At 40.2% G+C, this 19,446-nt stretch overlaps 1 protein-coding gene across 2 annotated transcripts; it reads right to left on the bottom strand.

The window, feature by feature from the left end:
• Positions 1-17,553, bottom strand: TTC5 (tetratricopeptide repeat domain 5). 2 transcript variants are annotated; one of them, XM_090270370.1, is made up of 11 exons: positions 17,449-17,518; positions 15,105-15,156; positions 14,094-14,226; positions 12,964-13,175; positions 12,420-12,570; positions 9,081-9,172; positions 5,186-5,242; positions 4,520-4,666; positions 4,129-4,343; positions 2,940-3,084; positions 1-605 (listed from the first exon to the last, which is right to left on the bottom strand). In XM_090270370.1, the coding sequence occupies exons 1-11, from the start codon at positions 17,487-17,489 to the stop codon at positions 486-488; spliced, it is 1,365 nt and encodes a 454-aa protein (XP_090126496.1). In that variant the 5' UTR covers positions 17,490-17,518; the 3' UTR covers positions 1-485. The 2 variants fall into 2 exon arrangements, with proteins under 2 accessions (XP_090126496.1, XP_090126495.1); XM_090270369.1 differs by lacking the exon at positions 15,105-15,156 and having other exon boundaries at positions 17,449-17,553.
• Positions 17,554-19,446: the final 1,893 nt, after the last annotated feature.

Raw genomic sequence — 19,446 nt, 5'->3', positions numbered from 1 at the left:
TTATTATTTTCCAAACAAATTTAATTCTGTTCCAGCCCCAAAGAAGGGGATAAACCGAAATTTTAAAAATAAAAAATGAAATAGAAATTGCTCAAAAACCAAGTCATTATAAAATTAAGCCCCCTCCCTCAGCAATAAATACTGAAATGATATATACACATGAGGCTCAGGAAGGAGGCAAGAACAGGAACCTTGGGGACTCCATCCCATGGCAAGATCCCAACACTGCTACCAATTCCATGCTCTTTGCCTAAAACATAGAAGAGCAATGAAAGACACAGGAGTGGCTCCAGAGAGCTAGAACATGTTAACAGGAGAGACAGAAAGGACACAGAGCATCTTACAGGGCAGAGAAAGGAAAGGTTGCCATCTAAAACAACCCCCCATTCTGGATGAGTCACTGGATGTGGCTGGTCCAGCTGCCGAGTGCCCCAGGGCTCATCTCCGTGCCTCTATCCCCTCTCTAGCATGCAGGCTAAGTCCCGTCATTCACACTGTGGCCGTGAGGCCACTGTAGCAGCAGCCTGGCTGCTGGAGCCCTGAGGCTTCCCATTCACCACTAGCAGGAGGGGTGTCTCCACACGAACACTGGAAAAGGAAAAGTCCTAGAAAAGACAAAAAACAAAGGTTCATTATATTATAGATCCTAAGATGGAACAAACTCCAACACGGGGGAGTCACCACCTGTGACTCTCCTCCTCCGTCCCCTAACAGTATATACACCCCTTCCCTCTACCTCACATTCAAAAAAGCTGAGCTAAGAAAGGCGAGATGATTTTCCTCAAGTTTTCAATCTTCGAAAGGAAAATCTGGGGCAGGCAGGGTGCCAGTAGTGTCACTACAAGAATGAGACAATTTTCTGATACAAAAAAGACAAGCTCCTGGCACTGCCTACAAAATGGAGCCACCAGTTCTCACAGAATCTGCGCTTCCCACAGCACTGGCTGACAATTACAACTAGATACACATAGCAGCCAGCGAGGTGGGAATTCTGCAAAACTCTTAGTGCGAGTATTTGTAAGGTCCTAACTTAACCTGCCAGCTATAAATTAAAATTACTTCTCCCTTTATAGCAGAAGGAAGAAACAGAATGTGTCATTTAGATAGTCTCCTAATTCTTCAGCTCACTTCATCAATTCAAATGTACTTTAGGTTGCAAAAGATATTTTTAAAAGATCTTTATCCAAAATATACTGTCCCACTGGGAGGGTGAAGGAAGCTCTTTTAAGTCAAACTAAAGAGGTAAATTAAAGAGTTCTCAAAATAATTTTTAAAAAATATCCTAATATGGGCAAGTGACCAAAAAAATGACAATTTATAAAAGGAATATAAATAGTCCATAAACATATGATAAAATGTTCAACCTTACAATAATCAAGAAACCAAAGCCAATCAATAGTGATGCTGTAAAATCAGCAAATAATTTCTCAAAGATTTCTACACTGAGTTGAGAGGAAAACTATAGAGAAACAATTACTCACATCCACTTCTGGTGATAACTGATAGAAGCTTCCACAAAATTATTTAGCAATACGTATCAAAAAATCTCAGAATTCTGCATGCCCTTTAGAGCTAGGATTCTACCTAGAAATTCATTTAAGGAAATAATCATAGATATGGGTAGATATAAAAATATCTACTATTGTGCGTTTATAACAGTAAAAAGAACTCAGAATAATATAGATCAGAGGTCAGCGAATTTTTTCTGTAAAGGGCCAAAGGATAAGTATTTTAGGCTTTGTGGCCATACAGTCTCTGCACGGAACCATTCAACTCCGACAATGTAGTGCAAAAGCAGCCACAGACAACAGTAAACAAACATGTGGCCTTGTTTCCAAAAAATTTACTTATGAACACTGACATTTGAATTTCCTATAATTTTCATGTATCACAAATGCTTCTTCTTTTGATTTAAAAATATAGAAGTCATACTTAATTTACAGGCTATACAAAAACAGGCAGTTAGCCAGATATATCAACAGGCTGTAGTTTGTCCACCCCTGATCTAAATGGTAAAAACGTGGTTAAATACCTACTCTGAGTTCGTATGAGGATTAACTGAGTCAGTTCAGAAAGTAAAACTTAGTACAGTACAGTGTCTAGCAGTCAGTTAAGTGTTCAATAAATTTTAACTGTCATCATCATCTTCATCACCAACTCTATGTATGAATTCAGAACAATGTTGTAGAATACTTAAAAACACAGGAAATGTTCACGAATGTCTGCATATAATATTCTACTCATCATTTAAACTATACATATAAATGTGTGTATATATATTTATGAAAAAAGGAAAAAGACTGGAGGTATGCATATAAATCTGTTAACAGTAATAATCTATCAGTGACAATATTTCAGTCCACTTTTTAAAATTTACTTTTATTGATAATTAGTAGTTTAAGACATACATGTTGATGATTTGATAATTAATATATTATAATATGATTACCACCTGGTGTTAGCTAATACTGCTATCATGTCACATAGTTTTCATTTCTGTTTTGTGGTGGGAACAATTAAGACCTAATCTCTTAGCAACTTTGAAGTTTATACCATTTTTGTCTATAATCAATCACTCTACTGTGTATTAGTTCTCTGGGACTTATTTATCTACTACTTGCAAGTCTGTACCCTTAAACAACATCTCCCCAATTCTCTACCCCACCATTCTACTCTCTGTTCTCTACAAGTTCAGCTTTTTTAGATTCCACATATAAGTGATATCACACAGTATTTCTTTGTTCAGTCCATTTTTTTCATTCCTTCTGTTTACCAGTAGTTTTCCTATTTAGTAAAAATTACATATATATGTATAAGTATTTTTATATATGCTATCATACACACACATAAATGCATTCCTTTACAAATTTTTTAAGAGGTAAAACTTGGACCCACTTTCAGAACCTGTAAGCTGAGAGAGAATCCTAGCCATCACTCACCTTTCCTTTGTGCTGAATTCGGTGAAGACGCAGATTGGGCTCAGGGATAGCTACAGAGTCACCAATGAGCACTCCCCAACTCTGCACCATATTATACACCATCACTGCATAGCAAGGCCCATCTGAATCCACCAGTCCAAATGTACTGCCAGGTTAAAACGCGTTAAGAAAAGAGAAAAAATAAGAAAGTGGGCAAGAGAGAACCAAAACAGGGGATTTAAAATACCAGTTAAATAAATAAGTGCTTTCTTAGTAACTTATTTAGAAAAACCTATGATCGGTACCATCACCTACTAGGGACATCTGAGTCCTCATTGGTTTTAGGACACGTGTACACTGAGACCATTCAACAATTATCAATAACGCTCAAAATGTTGCAGTCCTGATCTGTCAATTTAACTATCATAACCTTCACCAACTCTCTAACCATAACTGTCTATTTAGTTTAATTCCACAAACTTTTGCTGAATTTTATGTGTCAAGCATTGTGCTTAGCAGTAAGACACCAATCCAGCTATGAATGAGCTAATCATCTAGCAGGAGTCAAACAGTTAACCCATCACTTACAGTACAACTGTACAACTGTGATAGGTGCTAGAATAACTTGCCTCTTGTGCCAAATTCAGTAAAGCAAAGGTTGGGCATGGGAACTCACAGGAGAAATGTCTAAATCAAAAAGCAGGAAAGGATTCCTTGAAGAGACTAAATCTGAAACAAATGAAAAATAGCTGGGTCAAAATAGGAAAACTAATCCTCAATGGAGGGACAAGAACAGGGACTGACTGGGAAAGAGAGAAAGTGGGTAAAGGACCAAAAACTGATGGCACTGATAAAACCCTCATTTTTCAAGACTTAAAATTTTTCTAAATGAATATTCTTAACTCATTTCTTCTGCTAAACTATAAGTACCCTTTACTTGAGTCCTTTACATTTATCTTTCTTTTTTTTACTCCCTTGAACACATATAGCTGATGCTCAATAAGTATTTGTTAAAACGGGAAAACATTGGGTGGTAACAGAATCTACAGAGATTGTTAGACAGCACCTAGACAATACCTGTTCATGAGACACTCACAGAAAGGAAGCAGAACTCATGAGAATCTGTGACATCCTCAACTGTCAGAGAAAGGCCAGGAAGTGAGAGCATTAGTTCAAAAGGATAAGAGGAAATTCGGCAAGAGAAACTCACAAGGGGACTTTCTCCTCTGTGGTAAGGCTGAACACCACCTTTCCTAGGACCACAGCACCTCCGTTCACACCAGGCTGCAACGCACTCAGTGGCTTGAGCTCCAGGGTCACCTTTTGCCCAGAGGCTGATTGATAACGCCCATCGCCACAAGGGCCTAGATGGGCTGGGCGCAAGCTACCCAGCATGCTCTGCAACTTTTTGGTCTTCACCTTTCCCTGCAAAGGGGCAATAGGTAAGAAGCTGGAAACTAGTCCCTCTCCTTAAGAGTCTAGCCCTTCTCTCCCACCTACCCACTTCTATAGGGTCACTACTGCCAATGCCTATTCTATTCTTATTTGATCAATGTACAGCAGAAAAAAAAAAGTAGGATTCAGCCTTTAGACATCTTTACCTTGCTCTCAAGGAAGCTGGTTAATCTATTCAGGAATTCCAGGAGTTGTTGCTCTCGTTGTTGGGGCTCTGGCCAGGCAGGGTCCAGTGCCGCTGCCTGAGAGAAGCCCTCCAGGGCGTCGCCATAATTCTCCTCATATTTATGTAACTGTACAAGAAGTCACCAAAAACCTCCCAATTATAAGTGTATTTAACACAAAATATGCTGGGAGAAGCAATGGCACCATGGATTAGGACAGTTGTTTTCCTGTCCTACAATGAACATCCTGAAGAGATAGTAAAACTTTAATATCCTTTTCCTGGCCATGGTAATCACAACCCCCCAAACGGAGTTATTTCAAGTAAGTTAACTTCCAAACTCTAAAACAGTTGCATATATTGGGTCATTCGACTTTTATACTTACAATGAGCATTTCAGAAGGTCTTCTGAACTGTCCCACCCCATCCCCCACATACCCTCCACACCCTCAACCCCTTCACCTTTCCCTCCAATGACTCAACCAGATAGTGAAGTTAAACTAAGCTAGTTCTTCCTAGAAATAATTTTACTTTTCTCCTGCAGTCTGTACTCAACCCTACCCCTAAGAATACTCAGTTATCCTCACAGGCTAAGATCCAGATGTATTTGACTTTCAGATGACCCCCCCTCTCACCCTGCAGGTCTTACCGTTGCCCTGTTCAGATGAAGATCAGGATTGCTGGAAGCGGTCCTGTCAACCTTCTCCTACAGTGGGACAAAAAGATCATCAGTGGATCCCGTCAGTCTCAAAGATGGCCATGCCCAGCAATGTCCTAAACCTCCTCTCCCTGAAAATATTCAAGTTTCTTCCTTGTCAAAATGCTACCTACAGTAATTGTTTGTGTGGTATATTACACGGTCCCTGAAACCTCAAGGATGCTAAGAGTTTTCTACACGTATGAAATTTTAACATATGATTATAATTTATCGATCAATAGTATAAAGAGAGGAGAAATATGTGAAAGCATTCTTATTTTTTTTAATATTTTAATAGGGAGATGATGGTATAAATGAGGAAAGCCTAGAAAAGCAATGATGTCTTTATACGGAACTATAAAAAGCCCCACATAGCAACAGCAATCCTGAGGAAGAAGAACAAAGTTGGAGCAATCATGCTACCCAATATCAAACTATACTATAAGGCAATAGTAATCAAAACAGCATGGTACTGGCATAAAAATAGACACATCAATCGATGGCACAGAATAGAGAGACCAGAAATAAATCCACACCTCTACAGTCAATTAATATTCAACAGAGGAAGCAAGCATATAAAAGGGGCTAAAAAAGATAGTTCATTCAATAAATGGTGTTGGAAAAATTGAACAGACACATGCAGAAAAATGAAACTAGACCGCCTTCTTACACCACACATAAGAATAAATTCAAAATGGATTAAAAAACTTAAATATTAGACCCAAAACCATAAAAAATCCTAGAAGAAAACATAGGCAGTAAAATCTCAGACATTGCTCGTAGTAATTTTTTATCAGATATATCTCCCCAGGCAAGGGAAACAAAAATAAAAAATAAACAAACAGGACTACATCAAACTAAAAAGTTTTTGCACAGCAAAGGAAATCATCAACAAAATAAAAATACAACCCACAGAATGGGAGAACATATTTGCTAACATATCTGACTGTTACAGCTACATAGGCGAGACTGAATACTCTGAAGCAGTGTATAAAGCAAAGGATTTTAATAATTGCCAGCCAGTCAGGCAGACCCTGAGCCGGTCTCTAACACACTCCGACGTACAATGGGGTCTAAACACTGGGTATATACTGATGATGTCCCTTTGTTTCTTCTTTGGCAGGAAACAGCCTTAGGAAGAGGGGGCTGGGCAGGACTGCAGGAATGTCTTGGCAGTAACAGGAACAGAAATTCACAAGGCTATAAGGTTATCTTTAGCTTAGAGCTGCAGCCTTTTAGTTAGGTCAAATTTTTTGTAACCAATTAATTTTGCAAAATGGCTAGACACTTTATAAGACATAACTTTACAAGAGTTATAAACAAGTCACGAGCAAATGGAAGGAGATAGGGACTAAGCTGGGGTCTTTTAACTTGTAAATCACTGAGTGGCTGTAACATTCTTTTTTTTGTTTTTAAGGCTTTTTAGCAGGCCTTTGCTACTTCTTACAAAGAACATTTGAAGCCCCTACATATTTACATATTTAGCAGACCTCTGAAACTTTTTACAGGGAATATTTGGTACCCCCTACATGATAAGGGATTAATATCCAAAATTTACAAAGAACTTAAACAACTCAAAACCAAAAAAATAAAAAATCCAATTAAAAAATGGGCAAAGGACCTGAATAGGCACTTCTCCAAAGAGGACACACAGATGGCCAATAGACATATGAAAGATGCTCAATGTCACTAAAAATCAGAGAAATGCAAATTAAAACCACAATGAGATATCACCTCACACTTGTCACAATGGCTATCATCAATAAATCAACAAACAACAAGTGTTGGTGAAGATGTGGTGAAAGGGGCACCCTTCTGCGCTATTGATAGAAATGCAGACTGGGGTAGCCACTGCAGAAAGCAGTACAGAGATACCTAAAAAAATTTTAAAAATGGATCTGCCTTTTAACCCAGAGATCCCACTTCTGGAAATATATGCAAAGAAACCCAAAACACTAATTCAAAAGAACATAAGTACCCCCATGTTCGTGGCAGCATTATTTACAATAGCCGACATATGGAAGCAGCCCAAGTGTCCATCAGTAGATGAATGGATAAACATATGGGACATTTACATAATGAAATACTACTCTGCCATAAAAAAAGAAAAGAAAAAAAAAAGAAAATTTTACCCTTTGCAACAGCATGAATGAACCTACAGAACCTTATGCTAAGTAAAATAAGCCAATCAGAGAAAGACAAGTACCATAGGATTTCACTTATATGTGGAATCTAGTGAATAAACTGGATTAACAAGCAAACCAGAGACGGACTCATAGATAGAGAGTAAGATGATAGCTATTGTGGGGGAAGGGAAGGGGACCGAACAAAAGGGAAAAAGGACTCACGGATATAGACAACAGGGTGGTGATTGCAGGGGGCGATGGTATAAGGGGGTTAAATGGTAATGGCAAAAGTACAATTAAAACATTTTTAAAAATAAAGAAATGATGTCTATTTAATGCTTTTCCTCTGCCCATGAGCCCAGCTCTAGACACAGGCAGAATCATGTTTGTATCTGCAAGCCCCCTTAAAACACTCACTGACAGCCAACTTCTCATTCTCTAATTTAAACAGATGGCCAGAAGCCACATGACAGTGCAGACAAATGTGCTGTGAAGAAACTGCTGGCGATGTTTATGGCTATGCTCATTTTATTTTTTTAAACTCTATTCATTGCCTGACACACTGCAAAGCACAGACAACATGAACTAAAATGTTTAAATGTTTGGCTCAAATATGGTTTAAAATGCAATTCTGGGTGAAGAAATTAAGAGTTAAAAGCAACTATTTAACAGAATCCAAATGTAAAATTTTAAAGGAAGTACAACATATTATTCCTTAAAATATAAACATTAACCAAATTAAGAAATTAAAGTTAAATATAATTCCTTTGCCTAAAAGTTCTCTGATTGGGCAATTCCTAACCTGCAAATATGAATATAAGGTAACTGTATCCTTTATTCTGCCACACACAGCAAAATGAGTAACGGTAAGTTCAAAAGCAATTGTGATAAGAGAAGCAAACGAAGAAAGGTGAATATAAGGTCAATGTGAACTTTTTATTTATTTATTTTTTAGAGAGGGAAAGAAAGGAAGAGAGGGAGAGAAACATTGATGTTCTAGAGAAACGTTCAGTTGCCTCTCCCACACCCCCAACTGGGGACCTGGCCCGCAATCCAGGCAGGTGCCCTGACTGGAAATTGAACCAGCTACCTTTCAGTTCGTAGGCTGACACTCAATCCATTGACCTACACCAGCCAGGGCCAATGTGAACCTTTTAATAATGAGTAACCAGGCACTCAGGGCCTGAAGGAGCCCCATGCAAATAGTTACTGATATAAAAATGGTCTGAAAACCTAAGCAAAGCATGAGATCTTGTGCAATAATTCCTAGAAAGTGATGCAGAATGGGTTACATGCTATTTTCTGTTTTAGCCTGTGGGAAATCCAGAACCAAAGTATGCAATGGTTAATCTGGGGACAGTGCCTAATTTATACTTAAGTATTAGTTTTCATTTCTTTTAAAATATGCACACAAATATTAATAAGCATTATTTTTAAAAGATGAACATGTTGGCACAGGCTCTGTGATTTGGATACATGCCTATAAAAAAATCTAGATAGCTATCTAGTTGCTATCTAGCACTGAGGCAAGTGGTTGCTAATACTAAGGTGATAAGAAGAAATAAGTCACCTCTGTTGATATAGCTTTGCAAAACAGCGCACATTAGATACCAGCAAACACTGCCATCTAGCTTTCTATAGCACCACAAGGAAGACTGAATGACACTCTTCCTTCTGTTGCTGCCTCTACTCATCTGGCCAAGACGACCATAAATACTTACTGCTTGAGCATAGGCACTGAGGGCTTGCTGGGAGATCTTAGGGTTCTGGCCAGTATTGAAGTAAAGAGAAAGGTATGCATTCCCAAGAATATCTGAAAGAGAAACACAGGGTTTACATTATGCATGTAAGGAGACTGGAAGTTGCCATTCCATCCTAATAAGTAAAGAGCAGAAGAGACAGAAAAAAATCTCAACTCTTCTTGGATACATTAGAGAGGGGACAACACTGGGCAAACCACTGCCCCCAAAATTGGAAAGAAGGTGAATACTGGGAGTTATAGCTTATCGGGACAGAAATTAAGGCACTGCCACAGGAAACAGTACTGGGGTATGAAAACCTGAACTATAATGGATGAATTAGTGGAGGCTCAGCATGAACAAGTCTGGGAGTTAAAAACTGCAGGGGTCCCAGTCATAAGGAGGCCCCACAATATTGAGATCAACCTCCAGGAGCTCAACCAGATCCCCATAGCAAAAAAAATCCTCTTGTGCTTCCAGCAGAGGGACTGAAAAAAAAGAACATTCAGAAATGCACTACAGCACTCTGTTCTTAACAAAAGTGAAAAGACTGCCCTCAGAGACACTAGTTAACCAGAACCTCACCAACATGAAGAAGGAAAATAACCAACTCCACTCCACTCTAGCCATCTTGTTCCATCTGAGAAGAAAAAACTGAAGTAGTGGTGGATCACCTCAGAGCCTAAGTTCAAGATACAACCTATTTTGGTCACCCGGAAAAGTCTATTAAAAGGTCTGACACAGGACTTCCAGCCAAGATGGGAGACATAGGTAGACACGTTTCACCTCCCTCCACAACCATAAGAAGAAATACAACTACTTCAAAACTAAAAACAACAAGAACTACCAGAATTGAACTGCGTGGAAGTCCAACAAACAGCTATAAAGAAGCAATACCCATCCAGGCAGGCAGGAGGGGCTGAGCCAGGGTAGAGAGGACACGCTGTGGTGGCGGTGGCGGTAGCAGCAACAGCAGCAAGGCAGTGGCTGTGGCTAGCCCATGGAAAGAGCAGTCACACATTATAAAACTCAGGAGGGACACCTGGGGAGAGATCCCAGCTCCAGACCAGACCATGCAGCTCACAGTTCCAGCACCAGGAAAATAGAGCCTCATTGCTTCTGATTATGCAAACCAGTGGGGGTTGGGGTGGAGGAAGAAACTACCGATTTCTCAGCAGAGTCCATTTGTTTAGAGGGGCCCCACAGTCCTAGAAAGTTTCCATACCCACCCACTCTGAGAACTACAACAAGGACAATAGCTAGAGGGGCACCAGTCCCATATGGGAAGCGGGAGAAGTGCCTGGTAAAGGACCAAGTGCTGAGCAAGCAGCATTGTTCCCTCTTAGACCCCTCTCCCACATACAGTGCCACAGTGAGGTGAAACAGGTCACCCCACACTGATGAATACCTAAGACTCTGCACCTACAACATAACAGGTAAAACAGCTCTACTTAAGACACAGAGGCAAACACAGGAGGCTGTCAAGCTGAGGAGACAGAGCAGTATGGCCCAAAGAGGGAGTAGATCAAGGTTCCAGTTGGAGAACTAAGTGAAAAGAAGATAGCCAACCTAATGGATGCAGAGTTCAAAACACTGGTGATAATGATGCTCACAGACTTGATAGACATGCTTGAGTATGGCAAATGCATAAAGGAGGAAGTAAAGGCTATACTAAGTAAAATGAAGGAAAATCCACACATAACCTATAGTGAAGGGAAGGAAGCTGAGGTTCAAACCAACGATTTGGAATATAAGGAAAAAATAAACAGTCAACCAGTACAGAATGAGAAAACAAGAATGAAAAAAAAATGAGGAGAGGCTTAGGAACCCCTGGGACAACTTTAAACATGCCAACATCTAAATCATAGGGGTGCCAGAAGGAGAAGAGGAAGAGCAAGGAATTGAAGTTACGTGAAAAAATGTGAAGGAAAACTTCCCTAATTTGGTGAAGGAAATAGATATAGAAGTCCAGGAAGCAAAGAGAGTCCCAAACAAGCTAGACCCAAAGAAGACCACACCAAGACATATTATAATTAAAATGTCAAAGGTTAAAGATAAAGAGAGAATCTTAAAAGCAGCAAAAGGAAAGCAGAGAGTTACCTACAAAGGAGTTCCCATAAGACTACCAGCTGATCTCTCAAAAGAAACTTTGCAGGCAAGAAGCGACTGGCAAGAAGTATTCAAAGTGATGAAAAGCAAGGAACTACAACCAAGATTACTCTATCCAGCAAAGCTATCATTTGGAATAGAAGAGCAGATGAAGTGCTTCCCAGACAAGGTAAAGCTAAAGGAATTCATAACCACCAAACCATTATTATGTGAAAGGTTAAAGGGACTTATTTAAGAAAAAGAAGACCAAAACTATGAACTTTAAATTGACAACAAACTCACAACTATCAACAACAGAATCTAAAAAATAAAAATAAAAACAAGCTAAGCAAACAATCAGAATAGGAACAGAATCGTAAGTATGGGAATCATTTGGAGGGTTATCAGCTGGGAGGGGGAAGGGGGAGAAATGGGGAAATGGTGCAGGGATTAAGAAGCATAATTGGTTGGTACAAAACAGACAGGGAGAAGTTAAGAACAGTATAGAAAAGGGAGAAGCCAAAGAACTTAACATGCATGACCCATGGACATCAACTAAGGGGAGAGGGATTGCTGGAGGAGAGCAGGGTATTAGGTGGAGGGGAGCAAAGGGCAAAGAAATTGGGACAAGTGTAACGGCACAATCAATAAAATATACTTTAAAAATTTTAAATAAAATTTTTAAAAAGGTCTGACACAGGCTAGTGAGGACACTATATTTAGTGTACCACACATTCCATTGGGATAGTGGCAAACATGTACCTGAAGGAAAAAGTTGAACAGACTACACAAAAGCCCTGCTTTGCCTATGTGGAAACATAAGCCTCCTCTCTTGAATGAATTCAGAACAAAGATACCCTGCCTTGCCCCATATGGCTCGGTTGGTTGGGCATTATCCCACAAAGCTAAAGGTTGCAGGTTTGATTCCTGGTCAGGGCACATGCCTGGGCTGTGGGTTTGGTCCCCAGTTGGGGCATGTACGAGAGGCAGTAGATCGATGTTTCTCTCTCACATCGATGTTTCTCTCCCTCTCTTTCTCCTTCCCTTCCCCTCTCTCTAAAAATAAATAAATAAATAAATTTTTTTTAAAGAAAAAGCAAAGAAATGACGCCCTGGCTTTAGAGGCAGACTCTAGTTCGGCTCCAGATGACTCTGGTGTGTAGCCAAGAAGATAATGACCATAGTCGTTAAATAAGCTCTAGAAATGGGTTAGAGATTTCTGAGAGAACTCACACCAGGATCGGCCATCGTGGATATCCATCTGCACAGCCAACTTAGCCTGCCGGACACTGTCCATGACGTGGCGAGAATGCTCATCCCCAGAGTCAGTCCGCAGCTGGCGAAGCACCATTGACAGGTTCTGAAGGGAGACTTTGTTCTTGCACTACAAATGGAAAAGACATATACTCAGCCTTGCTGGTTCACATTCCCCTTTCCAGATCTATTCTACCCTCCTCTTCTCCTAATCCAATGAGTCATCTTAATTCTTACTGCCATGTGTATCTTAGACTCACATCTACAAGCACCAACTAGGTTGCTAACTTTTCTTCACTTTTCATTACCTCTGAACCTGATCCTGTCATCTTCTTCCTTTCTCAACCTCCTGTCCTTGTTTTCTTCATCCAGGTCTGTTTCCTCACTCTCCCTCCCTTCTGATTCCTTTCTCCTAGTCCCAATACAGCTCTACTGTAGTATTCATATCCTAGAGAAATTCACTGAACCAAAGAAATCCCATCCTTCCCATCTGCATTTTCTGAGGGGATAGTGGGCAGCTCACATGAGTGAGGGCTCCTGAGAAGCAGGTGTGGGCAGCTGCAACATCCCCTTTCTTCCAGTACACCTCCCCCAGCTGGTTCCAGGCTTCCACCAGCTTAGGCTCCAGCTTCACGGCCTTTGATAAAAGCTCCTCAGCCTTAGGACTATAGTCAGGAGTCACATTCAGTGCCTTCCCAGTTAGCATCAGAACCTGTGCCTTCCCCTGAATAGAACCTAGGAGAAAGGGAAAAAGATACAGAAAAGTGAAAAAACCCAGGCAGTCTTACAGATAAAACCAGGGCACTTTCTCTCAACGAATATCCCAATGTCAGCTCTAGAAATGAAATACTTGAGGGGAATCTTTATGAACAAACCACTTATTGAAAGCCTACCATAGTCAGTGAACTATGTTATGTAATAGGGTAACAAAGAAAGCATTATCCCTACCTTTGAGGGGCTTACAATTTAGTGGAGAAGACAAATCAGATACATAGAAAATTAGAACAACGAAAGAGATCATATGCATACAGCCAATGAATGGGCTTTCAAAAGTGAAAAGGAAAAAAAGACACGACCCTCCAAGTAGGAAAATGATGTAAACAGAGGCAGAAAACATGTGGCACATTCATGGAAGAATGTATGATCCAACCTGAATGAAACAAAAACTTCCTCTGTATGTAGTCAGAGATAAGAGCAGGAAAAAAAAGGTCAGAAAATGGAGACCTAAATACCAGGTGAAGGGGTTTAGACTTCAACCACTCACAGTAGCAATCTTTGAAGAACAGGAGCAAAGAGGCAGGCAAAAGGATAATACTAAATGCTTGAAGTAATGATTTAGAAAGATAATGGCCATAGTCACTCAAGTCGATTCGGAAATAAATTAGAGGCAGGAAGGTCAGTTAATAAGATCACTGTAATAGCTCAAGCAACAAGTATGCTCTGTTATTTCAAGGCATTTGCTATAATCAAACTTTAGAAAAATTAGTTTAGAGGTCTGAAAAGTTGCCACCCTGCAAAGGGGCCCTTCGAAGAAATATCTTGTTGTACCATGCTGTAGCAGCCACAAAGAGGATATCAAAGAGTATACGGAGAGAGAAAAACTGTCACATTTCAGTGATGGGCGGGGGTTGCGTGCTCTCTTGGAACTCATACCCACTACTTCCTTCATCTGCTGTAGGGTCTTCTCCATCTCCTCCCGTACATCCTGTTGCTTCCTCCCAGCATCCTCAACACTATGTGTCTCAAAATAGCAGTCTCGAAATGAATAGAGTTGATCCACCAGTTCCTAGGAAATATAAAGATGGTACCATTAAGTGCAGAGAACACCAGACAAGAAAATTTGAGACTGGCTAGCTATACCAGCTCTTTGCCTAGAAATACTGATTCTCCATCTCAACAAGGAATAACACAAGAGGCAGATAGACAGGTCTATCAAAATGCCACACATCATAAGGAAAAACAGCTCGTGTCCCAGGCCCACTCACACGTTGTCTCATGCCAGTCTCTGTACCATGATGATAGTTCTCTCTCTCCCTGCCCCAGCAGGGCTTCCAATATGACTAAGCAATTCACATATCACAGTAAAGAAGGGCGAAACACTTTGCAACTTGAGATAAAACAGAAGTTAATAAGGTAATCCTATCTGGTTCTGGTTTCTGAAGTACAAAAGTTCGAAATTTACCCTTAAAATGGGACTCCTAACAAAAACATTCTTATCCTTCATATTCCTATGCTAGTATCTGTAAATACACGACCTCTGTGAACCTGATAAGCATGTGAGAGTGGTTGATTCCCAATGACAAACAGACCAACTTAAGCTTGACAACCTTGATATTTTTACAGGATTTTGTTTTGTTAAATACTTGTGTTTTTTGTTTTTTTGTTTGTTCGTTTGTTTTTTGTCAAGTCACCTTCTGGCTCTCTCATTGTTCCCAAGTAAATACTTAAATTTCTATTCCTGAGTCTTCCTGTGACACCAAAGGTTTTCCATTACCTAGTCTTTCCTGAAACTGAACAGCAGCAGAAATATATAATACTATTCCATCAAGTCTTAACCACCTCCACAGCACATCCTAAATCCATCTACCTGTTTCCATCCCACTGCGACCATTCTGGACTAAATCAGCATCATGACTTGCCTAAACTATTACAGTAACTTCTTACCTGGTCATTTCGCTTCTTCTCTCCCATTCTCCTCACTGCAGTGAGAGTAACCCTACAAAAAGGTATATCATATCACAAACCTTCAGATAGTTTCCCACTGTAGAGAGAATAAAATCTAACTCCCTGCCATGGCCTAGAAGACTGTATGACCTGACCTCCCACTACTCACCTTGCCACAAACTTCACTTCTTATCACTCTGCCACCTACAAAACTCAAGCCACATAGGCTTTTTTATTCAGTTCCTCAAATCCACCAAGCTCAATCCTGCTTCGGGGTCTTTATACATGCTGTTCCCTCTTCCTGGACACTCTTTCCCCAGGTCTTTGCAGGGCTCCTTTGTCATCATCATTTAGATCTCAGTCCATATTATCAACTTCTCAGAGGCTTTCCCTGACTACCTAAACTAAAGGACCCCTTCCTCCTCTGTCCACTGTTAAACCATGCTCCTATTTCTCTTCATAGTACTTATCATTTGAAATTATGTGGCTTATTCATTAACTATTTATTATCTGTTACCACACTGGAATGCAAATTCCAGGACGGGAGGGACTTAATCTGTTTAGTTTAGAGCTATATCCAAATACTACAACAGGGTTTAGAGCACGACAGGCTCTCAAAATGTTAACTGAATGAATTAATGAATCATCCCTGTCTCTAACATAATTTAAAATCCTACCCAAAACGAAAAGAATAGACAACCACCCTATGCAGTAGTGCTTTGCAAATTTTATTGTGCATATTATTTCCATGACTTGACCTGCAGAGATTCTGATTTTAGTAGTTTTAGCAAAACTCAAAACTCTGGATTTTAACAAGCACTCTGAATGACTGTAATAAAAATGGTCTGTAAAACATACTTTGAGAAATATACTTTTATACGTTCCTTACACTCTAAGATGTCTGTAAGAATGAAATCACAGCTTATCACAAATTCCCATGGATAGTAACATCACTACCCTTTCCCTCTTTTCTATTTCATTCCTCCATTGCATTCCTGCACCTTCCTCACTCACTCGAGACTGTACAAGCGTCCTCCACCTAGCTGTTCCGCACATCTACCATGTGAGCTCAGGAAAGGACCGTTCTAGCCAAAATTATAACCCATTTCTTTTTCCCAACAATGAGCAGGGCTAAAATTAGGAGTTTTAGAGACGATCTTATTGTTTGTTTTTATTTGTTAAAGCAAACATGGAAGACATGGTTTGGTTTTGTTGTTTTGCTGGAGGGACCATTTTTAATAACGTTTTTCTCATGGAGATATATATATATATATATATATATATATATATATATATATATATACACATATATATAAATGAAAATAGGTACATGTAAAAAATACAAAGCAAAAAATTCCTCATCACCTCCAACCTCAGAGATAACCACTATTGAATATATATTTTCAGGTTTTCATAAGTGTGTGTGTGTGTAAATATACACACTAATAATATTTCTCTATTTCAGCCAGTCACACTGGGAAATAAAATTAACATACTGGAAGTGAAATAAAGCTCATACTCCAAAAAGTGTTATCTCAATCTGCTCAAAACAATAAAACAACAAAATTTCATCAATGTCTTAACTTCTGCATTAAAAGTCTTTAAGTACATTACAAGCCTGTCACGGGTCTAATGTTTAAATTCCAAACTGTCTTAGAACACAAATAACTGAGTTTCTGAAATTTAAGAAAAATCTTGGGTCATTAAAAGAAAGATAAAGAGTCAAGCCATGGAGTTAGCTCCTACCTACAGAGTACAAAAGACTAGTCCCAGTCAAAACGGCAGTCAACTGTGGACTGGGTGGGGTCTGGTCCCCCCTGCATCAGACCCCAAACTGGGGTTGCACAGTGTGCAAATAATAATAATAAAATTCTTAAAAACTGTTAAGTCCTAAAGGGAATAACAAGGACACATGAGGTGCAAGCCATTACTGTGATAATCGCCAACTTCAAAGCAGAGGAGTAAGGAAGAAACATCAAAACAACCTGTAGTAACGCTCCTGAAGATCTGCCATAAACATATGTTATTTGTTATGGGTGACTCGGGGGGGGGGGGGGACTTCACAACAATGTGCAGGAATAAAGTTAGGAGCAACAAATCCTCTTCGATGCAGGGCTGAAATTAGGTCAGGTCGGCAGCTGGAGGTCCCAACACATGGGCTGCGCCCCTCCCCTGGCCCGTGACGCTGCCCAGGCTGCTGCACCTTCGGAAGTTGTTATAGTTAACCACACGGACACACGCCGCGTCCTGTAGGTGCCACGGAATTCGCAGGTACTGCACAAAATGGGTTCCCTGCTTCTTCCCGATAACAAAAGCACATACAGGTCTCTGTCTGTGGCCCCACCTGCAATTTCTGCAAGATCCGTTCGACTTCCTCCTCTTCATCAGCCATCATTCCCCGGCCACTCTCTGCTACTCCGCCCCCAACTTTGGAACCAGAGAGACGCATACCTACCCTCACTGTGGAGCCACAGCGACATCTAGCCTGCTGGAGGCTCGCCGGCAACTGAGTAGAGAAACTCGTTTTCATAGAAGGGTGTTGCTCCAAATCAACTTAATTCGCTGACTGAAAATCAAAGATCACTTTGGAGTTTATATACTTATTTCCGAAATCCTGGAAACAAAGTTTTCTCAGCTTAATTGCATGTATATTTTTGTCTCATATTTCCCTACTTATTTATATCAAGCTTATAATAACCAAAGAAGACAACTTAACAGTGGATGCCTGTGTTTACAAGTTTAAAATTTAAAAGAAATGTAGTAGTACAATGGAAAGGGAACTTGTTTACAGTTGTTTCCTACGTATCAGAAATTTTTATCATTTTGAATACACTATCCTAATAAACCTACTCCATTTTGGATGGTATTACAAAAGCCATCACTCGTCGGCAGCCGTCCGTCTCGAGAGACGATGGTGTAGCTTCTTAAGAGTCTATCTGCACCGCCGAGAATGGCTGTGCAGTCCGACTCGGGAGTGACATGGTATCTGTCTCCTCCCGTGTTGAATCGACATCTTGCGATGACGCTGAAGCTACAGAGCCTGGGCAGGGTGATATGGAGGGTCTGCTGTTGCCCATGCAGCAGACCCCCCCTCTCTTCGCAGCTGAAGGGTCCAAGGGAAAGACGGAGTCGATACAGCTTGGGTTCAGGTGCGCCGCAGGAGTTGCCGGTATTGACTACAACGTCAAACCGCCTTAGGGACTCCGGCTCCGGATTTTCTGTCGGGGTTTACTCCCTTAGCCTTTCCCCTGAAGAGGTATGCCGCAAGGCAGCGGAGGTTTTTTGGAGTCAGAGTTTTCCTTCTCTGATGTACCCTGACTGGAAGATCGAACCAGCGACACTTAGCTCGCAGGCCGACGCTCAATCCACTGAGCTATACCAGCCAGGGCAAAAAGCCATCACTAATACACTAATAAGTATATAAGTACACTAATAATACTTATTGACAGACTTTATATATCCAGGATACATAAGAAACAATGAATGGCTCTGGTAAGGGAAAAAGGGCTGAGAGTTGCTGGTGGGCAAAGAAAAATTTCATGATGTACAATTTTGAATTGTTTTTATCATATTCATATATTAGCTACTCAAAGATAAGCATAGCTCTGACTGGTGTGGCTCAGTTGATTGGGTGTCACTCTGCAAAGCAAAAGGTCACCAATTCAATCTCTGGTTAGGGCACATGCCTGGGTTGTAGATCCGGTCCACAGATAGGGTGTGTGCAAGTGGCAACCAATGTTTCTCTCCCTCTCCATCCCTCCCATCTCTCCAATAATAAATAAATAAATATTTTTTAAAAAATAAGCATAATTTTAGCCCTGGCTGGTGTGACTCAGTGGATTGAGTCCCGGTCTATGAACCAAAAGGTCGTCAGTTTGATTCCCAGTCAGGGCACATGCCTGGGTAGCGGGTCAGGTCACTATTTGGGAGGTAACCAACCGATGTATCTCTCACATTGATGTTTTTCTCCCTCCATTTCTCCCTCACTTCCCTCTCTAGAAATGAATAAATAAAATATTTGAAAAGACATAAAAGAAAAAATAAGCATAATTTTATTTAAAAAATTACTTATCTCCACATAGACTATCTCTGAAATGGGCACAAGACACTGCAACAGTAACTGCTTCCAGAAAGTAGAGGTGAGTGGTTGAAGGATAAGTACCTTTTCTATACATTTTGAATTTGTTCCCTGTGAATATATTAATCTTTCAATAATAAGTAACTTTTTAACTTATGTTTTATTAATTCTGCCATTACAGTTGTCCCAGTTTTTCCTCTTTTGCCATCCTCCATGAAGCACCTCCCATCCCTCAGGCAATCCCCACAGCTTTGTTCATGTCAA

The sequence above is a fragment of the Furipterus horrens genome, unplaced genomic scaffold, assembly GCF_987537825.1.
Source record: "Furipterus horrens unplaced genomic scaffold, mFurHor1.1.pri manual_scaffold_3, whole genome shotgun sequence".
Classification (NCBI taxonomy): Eukaryota; Metazoa; Chordata; class Mammalia; order Chiroptera; family Furipteridae; genus Furipterus; species Furipterus horrens.
Note: the sequence above shows the minus strand (reverse complement) of the source record. Positions and strands in the feature narration are given on the sequence as shown.